At 44.8% G+C, this 7,530-nt stretch overlaps 1 protein-coding gene across 2 annotated transcripts in view; it reads left to right on the forward strand.

The window, feature by feature from the left end:
* The first annotated feature begins 6 nt into the window (after nucleotides 1-6).
* Nudt4 (nudix hydrolase 4) overlaps nucleotides 7-7,530 on the forward strand; it is a 25,291-nt gene continuing 17,767 nt past the window's right edge. For both annotated transcript variants that reach the window (XM_004623789.2, XM_004623790.2), the window contains exon 1: nucleotides 7-105. In XM_004623789.2, coding sequence (XP_004623846.1) covers nucleotides 7-105 — 99 coding nt within the window. The remainder of the gene's footprint in view (nucleotides 106-7,530) is intronic.

Below are 7,530 nucleotides of genomic sequence, written 5' to 3' on the forward strand. Positions count from 1 at the left end.
GCCTCTATGATGAAGTTCAAGCCCAACCAGACGCGGACCTACGACCGCGAGGGGTTCAAGAAGCGGGCGGCGTGCCTGTGCTTCCGCAGCGAGCAGGAGGACGAGGTGAGGCGCTCTCCTGCGGCCGGGCGAGGAGACAAAGGGCCGGGCCGGGAGGCACCGGCACCATCTTGGCCGCCAGCGCCGCACGCCGACCGGGGCAGAAATGGCGTGGCGGGGCGCGGGCGGCGGCGGCGGCGAGCGGTCCCCGGCGCTCACGCTAACTCCCTTCCCTTCCGGTTGCGAGGACCCAGGAGCAGTCGACCTGATGCCCTTGCATTGTAAAAACCAACCTCGACCCTGAAAGTTTCCCGACCGCCGAGGGGGCCGGCGGAAGGTGTGGAGCGCCGCCAGCACGGGCGCGATGTGGGCACGGTTGCCATTTTCAGGCGCCGCCGAGGCTTGGCGTAACTCTCCGGGCTGCTCCGCCTGGGGACGTCTGGAAGGAGCGACGCTTGCCCTGAGAGGAAGCGGCCGGGTGCCCCCGTTTACCACCCTGCTCAGGGCTGCTGGTGGGGAACCCAAGGTTTCTCTAGAGACGTGTTTTTACTCGGATTACATTGATTTAATTTGTAAGTGGTGGACTGTTTCGGGAAAATCTTTCAGATTGCCGTGTGTAAAATGAGAAGGAAGAGGTTAATATTCTGACTTCTTCCTTAACCAGATGTGTCCCGTGAAATAACAGGCTGAAGGCGGGGGTAGAAACTGTAGTTATGCAGCGTACATCGGTGACTTAGTTCTTCCTATACTAGCAAAAATCACGTGCTTGAAAATTACCCTTTCTAAAACCCTCTTAACCTTTTTTTTTTTTTTTTTAAAGAAATTTAGCCCTTAGGTTGGTTTCATTACTCGTTCCAAAGCCCTTAGTGTTAAACCTAAGTCCTGAAAAAGTTTCCAGAGAAACAGTGGCTTTACGATAGGTCTCCTTAGGGGAGAAGGTTTTAACATTTACGAGATGAACAGAGCCAACAAGCATTAAATGCTTTCTACCAAAAAAAAAAAAGAAAGATTAGCGTTCACAGTGTGCTAGATAAGGCAGAGAAAAGTTGTTACCCTTAATCCTTTAACACTTGGAGGTGGTGCTGAGCATTCCTGCTTATAGGTGAGACAGTGCAGAGCGAAAGTTCACTGCCCAAGTGACACAGTTAAGGAAGTGGGATCGCACAGTCCAGTCCCCGTTCTTGGTACAGAGCCTTTGGCCCAGGGCTGGTCCTTGGCAGTTGGATGCTCACGATTGCTGAACCGAGCTTTTGTGAGGCAGAGCTTCAAAGCCTTTCTGAAAGCGTTACTTTTGAAGTCTTGCCTTAATGCGAAATTGGATGTTCAGCCTTTATGAACAAGTCTCTAGGGAAAAGGAAAAGAGATGGGAGGAAATCGAAATAGTCCATGATGTGTGTATGGCAAAGGAAAAAGTCTAAGGAGAGCTTCAGGAAGTACCTTAGCAGATGGAAGGACTGTTTTGTGTGTGGCCGTTCTGCCTGGAGGCTGAGGGTGTTGCTCAGTGGTAGAGCGCTGCCGAAACGTGGAGAACTTGGGCTTGATCCCAGTGTCAAAAAAAAAAAAGCCAGAAAGTTGTTTCTTCTGTAAAATAACTATTAAGTGCACAAGAGACTATTGCCATTAGATAAGTGAAGAAACAAGATGTTGAGAATGTATCAGAGAAATTCACTGTGTAAAATTAACCCTATAAACTGTAGGCTGAAAAATGAAATTAATCAGCCTATCAAGCTCCTGGGGATATGCTCTGAGAGGAGACTAAAATTCCCTAAGAAATACGCACAGCCAGCTTATCATCTGGCTTGGCTCTTCAGAATCACCACCTCTGGCTGTATAGTCCAGGCTCTTGTATAATTACAGTATAAACTCTTAGCAAAACAGTTAAGATGTCCAGGAAAGCTGTGGATTTGCTTCTGCTCTCGAATTATATTGGCAAGCTTTCTAAAGATAGGATACAAACCACCTTAAACCCACCTCTAGCTAGTGAGAAAGAAATGGTTCATCCAGATCTTGGTTGGGACGTTTTAGATATGTTTTTTGCTGATGAGTGTAAGTTTAAATGTACGAATAATTGCTGATTGGCCCTGTGTAGGTAGATAAAACTCCTGTCTGTAATCTCATCTTTCTGTACTGATTGATGGAAAGGATTCTCAGTTAAATCCTTAATTTTAACTGGTTAATTCGAGGAAAGGAGATTGTTCTAACGGAGTCTTTTCTTTCAGGGTAGCTTTATATTTTTTCATGTCTTAGCCTTTTCTGCCCTGTGAGGTTTGTAAGTGTTAGCATTTGTTTTAAAGTTTATAAGTTTTACTGACTTTTAAAATAGTTTTTGGCTTTTTTTTTTTTTTTTTTTTACAGGGGCTTAAGTAGTTCCCACTGGCCTTGAAATTACAAATGGCCACCTGCAGGCCAAGTGTTAGCATTTGTATAGGAAGAAATTAGCAAGAGTAACTTGTCCCAAGGTCCCTGAAACCTTTTGAGCACAAGGTTTTGTTTCTAAGTCATCTGTTCATTTGGCCAGCCTTTCTAGATAATTCTTTCTATGGAGGAACCACTCATTTTTGATAGCTGAGTTTCCAGAAAAGCTCACAAATAAATGCCCCGTAGATTAACTGGAGTGCTGTGCTTGATAATACCTTACAAATTAGTAACTAGAATTGGTAACTATGATACCTTACAAATTGGTAACAAATATTCAGTGAGTTACATTGAACATATTAGCATGTGTGAGCCTGAAGTCAATGGAAAAACATATTCTTGTTAGTGGAGGAGGTTATGCCCCATAAAAAGAAAGCACAGTGAGAGAAGAGTGCTTGTTAAGTGCTGTGAGGTTCAAATCCAGTGTGGAATTGTCTTTTGGAATTGGAAATTGTCATTTGGAATTGTCTTTCATTGAGTGGGGACTAAGGGGTCAAGAATTCCAAAAAAGACCTGGGGTTACATAGACCCAGAAATTAAAAACCAGAGCACTTCAAATGTAAAAGTGAGGACTTTGAGAGGAAAAGCTTATCCCTTTTGAACTCAAAGGACATTTAGGGTCTCTGTGCCTGAGAGTAATCTAGCAGCAAAATGGGATACACTTCATTAGGGAGAAAGAGTGACCTGGAATAGGAAGAAACAATGACCTGGCCCTGGGTGGGGAGTCTAGGCACAGTCGCAGCACGGGTCTTTGACAGCCCTAGGAACTGACTCTACACCACTGGATTTGTTTCACCAATTAGATTGAAACTCAGTCATGGTCTGAGCCTTGTACTGGGTGTCTGCTGTGATGCTGAGTGTATACTCCTGGGGAGTGTTCTACAAGATCACATCCAAACCAAGAATTGGTAGGGAAAGATAGAGCAAGAAAACTAAACCTGCAACCAGAACTCTTAATAAGCAGTATCAATCTTAATGACAAATATTAGTATAATTAATTAAATCTCCATTAGCATCTTTCCCCTTTTTTTGCAATACTGAGGATTGAACCTGGGACCTTCGCACTGAGCTATACCCTGGCTCCGACCTTTTATTTATTTATTTTGTGTCTCTGTGTGGCCAGCTCAGCCCACCAGGGGGCGGGGCGGGCTGGCTTGTGCTGGGGGATTGAACCGCGGTCCCTGTGCTTTGCTTAGCTTAGCTTGTTCTAAGTAGGTGCTTTAGACCACTGAGCCATCTCACCAGCCCTCCGACCTTTTATTGAGTCAGGGTCTCAACCGGATCATCACCAGGCTGGGCTCAGACTAGAATCCTCCCTCTATCCTCTCCCACAGTGTTTTCTGGGATTGGGATTACAGGAATGCATGAACACACCCTACTCTGATCCTTTTAAAACATGTGTTTTGAGACTGGATACTACCAGGTTACTTAGCCTGGGCTGAAATCAACCTCCTGGAGCTCGAGAATTATAGGCGTATGCCACAGTACACAGTTGCATCTTTGTTTTCAGGTAGATCCAACAGTCACTCCCTTTTCATACTTGTAGTATAGAGCTCATAGCCTCAAATTGTTGATTATTTTCTTGAAGAGGCTGCCATTTTCATCAAGATTCAATACTGTGAAAAGACAGCTTTTTTAAACAAAGAAGAAAGCCAACATTTGGAGGCTAACAGCTCTCCAAGACCGGAAGAACAGCCTCATAGGCCATAGCCAGTTCTTTGTTAAAGGGAAGGATCGTCTAGTATTTGCACTTGGCTTTTCCTTAGGGTCTTACTATACGAACATGTCTCACTGTGCCTCATCCTTTCAGTTCAGAACACTGCTAGGAGAAAGCAGCACAGGTCATCTGGCACCTTTGGGCAGCTTTAAAAAGCTCTGAGGCCACCCAACAGGATAGTCATGAACTTGCCACCCATAGTTCAGAGCTGTCTGGTAGCAAGACTCATGAATCATAGCCTGTCGCAAACATGTTAACCATCGTTGATCTCTACCAATCTATTGCCATCAACTTTGAATTAAGCATAGTTTAGGAGAAGAAACTTGTTTCTGACCTTCTGTGTCTCTATAGTACAGGAAGTAGTGCTACTCTCCCTACCAAGGGTGGAGAGCTAGTGCGTATAAGCACCAAGCCTGCAGTTTTTGGAGGTGACTGAGTGTACCTTGTGGAGGTTCCTGACCAGATGCTCTGGCCTACATGGTTAAATTCCTTAGAAACTGTTAACTACAGTAGAATTAGGTTAACTTACAGGTTTAGTCATTCATGATACCCCGATTGCTGATTATATGAGAAGAAGCAACTACCATGCCCCAAACTGCTTCTAAATAACTAATCTACACAGTGCAACCTTTTGTTCTTAGATTAAGGTGTTTCTTAAGCATCCTCTTCAGCACTTTGGAGCAGAGGTGATGTGTAGTGCAGAATTGTTTCCAGGAAGAGGCTGTGACCATTATTAATTAGCAGGTTCATGGGTAAAAACTGCACCAGAGGGCAATTGGGCCGTTGGGGAGTGGATTGCAGCCCAGCCCCTGCATGCATCCTGGTTACCCAGCCCAGCTAACACCTTTGTTAGGGAGGCCAAGGGAGGCAGTGGTGCAGGCACAGAAGGAATAGCACTGGAAAAGGTCAGTTCACATCACTTTCATCCCCTTGACCCAAGGCTACTTCCAAAGCTGCTGGCTGTCACTACTCAGCTGACAGATGCTGAATACATTTAGGTACCTGGGAAGAAGATAGGTGTTAGCCAGCAGTGTCAGGAGAAGGGTGTTTCACCCTGGCCCATGTCAGGTGCCTGGAGAGGGGTAGGGTAGCAGGGGGTAGTGCAGGGGCTCTTTGTGCAGGTGGTAGGTAACAGGAGTACAACAGGAGGAATATCTGCTTTTCACTGCTTTTGACAATGTTGGCTTTGGGGGTTTGAGTCCAGTCTGGTTCTGAAGGGAGGGGCCACACATATAAATAACCTTTTTCTTCTAAATCCTCATAAAGCTGTGTCTATTTTCATCTGTTACAAATGAGACAGCCTGCTGCCTTGATACCACAAAGGAATTAATCTGTGAAAGATCATGCATAGCGCTGTCAGTGTATCTTCTTTCCAAAAGAATCTTTAGAGCGCAGTCTTGCTACTTGAGCAGTACCATTTTTAGAGCATTAATTAGCATGTTAATGATCTTTCCATCTAGTAGATCAGGGGTGACACAAAATGTTTAGATGCCTGTTAGTATGCCTTGACACTGAAAATGAAGGAAGGAAAGGTTTGTGGAGGTTTCAGTCCATACGGCTGGCTTCAAAGCAGAGTGGTACGTGGCAGAGGGCAGCCATTCCGTTGGCAGCAGGAAGACCGCAAAACAGCAAGAGCAAAAGGGAAGAACAGCGTAGCAGGGAGCAAGCCTCGCCCTTAGAGAGCATTCAGGCTATCTGGGGAGGGGTGTGTGTTTAACACTCCCATAATCCCAGCACTGGAATATTATGAATTAATCACAAATTTTAGAAGTCTGCCCTAATGACTGCATGAGGCTTTGGGGGCACAACTAGATACAAACCATAATTGGTATCAAATAATGCATTATGAGGTGGCTCTGTAGATTTCCTTGGTATAGAAAGGGTTTCAAAGAGCATTTTCTGAAGTCAGTGTATAGGAACTGCCTGTAAAGCCAGTATTATGTTTCTTGTTGTGCTTATATAAATGGATTCACCAAAGCAAATCAGAAAAGCCATTACAACAAACAATGTTGAGAATTAATTTTAGATTTTCCACGTGTGTAAAAGACATTAGCTTGGCATGGTGGCACACCGGGCCATCACCTCAATATTTGTGAAAGACTAAGTTAGCAGTGACAAAGCTGTGCAGCTTCTAGAACAGTCTGACATGAGGAAAACTTCATGACTTCAGATCTTTTATTTGGAACTCAATTGGAACAGCATAGCTAAATCTGTGATAACAAAATTTAACTTCTACTGGCCTCAAGCAATAATGAATAGACTACCAAAAAAGAAAACTTTTTTTAGATCCGGGTTTCACCGTGTAGTTCAGGTTGGCGTCAAACTCACTGTGTATCCCAGGCTGGCCTTCAGCTGCAAGTGATCCTCGTGCCTCAGCCTCCAGAGTGTTCTACCATGTCTAGCTGCATTTTTTTGAAGGTCTTTTCAGACAGGGTCTTGCTATGCAGTTAAGGATGATCTAGAGCTTACTTTGTAACCCAGGCTGCTCTGAAGCTCAAAAAGATCCTCTTGCCTCAACCTCTCAAGTGCTAAGATACAAAATATTCTTCAGAATTTCTTTAGTGGTTCTTGAAAAAAACTAGTCCAGAAAAATCTAGGTTGATGTTTTTCTTAACAAATTCCAGGTGATAGAAGTAGGAAGCCTTCTTCCTTAATCTTTCTGACTTTTTGTGGTTGCAGGGGACTGGACCCAAGGCATGGTAGGCCAGACCTCTAGCCCTGTTTATTCTGGGGTGTTCTTTAGTTGCCCAGGCTGGCCTTGACTTCATATCCCCCCACCCCACCCCTGCAGCTTCCTGATGAGCTGTATTACAGGCCTGCCCTGGGTTTCTCCAGTGGCCCAGTGCAACTCGCCACTCCCAGCCCCAGTTGGCTGTGACCCCTGGCTTTTTAACTTCCTGAAACCTTTCCCTAAAAAGAGAAATGTTTTTATAATGCTAGAAACTGTAACATGACATAAAAATATAAATTTGGCTTTCATATTTGTAATGTCAAAGCCTTCTGAAGTAGAGCAGATGCCAGGGTTCTCGGAGTAAGTAGGAAGTACTGAGCACCCTGTGTGGTGGGCACACCTGTAACTCAGCACTTGAGAGGCTGAGGCAGGAAGAACACTGAGAGTTCAAGGCCAGCTTTGGGCTACATTTTAAGTTCCTGCCTCAGAAGAAAAAAAGGGGCGGGAGAGATGGCTCAGTGGAATAAGTGCTTCTCTGGCAAGCTCAAGGGCCTGAGTTCAATCCCTGGTTCTGCAAAAAAAAAAAAAAGGAGAGAAGAAGAAAAAAAGTGCTGAGAGATGGTGTTCATTTTAACCCCCTGCCTAAGGAGTCACTGTCCTCTGTAGTTTGCCTGATAAAAATATGGAC

Source organism: Octodon degus, unplaced genomic scaffold (genome assembly GCF_000260255.1).
Source record: "Octodon degus isolate 3935 unplaced genomic scaffold, OctDeg1.0 scaffold00004, whole genome shotgun sequence".
NCBI lineage: Eukaryota > Metazoa > Chordata > Mammalia > Rodentia > Octodontidae > Octodon > Octodon degus.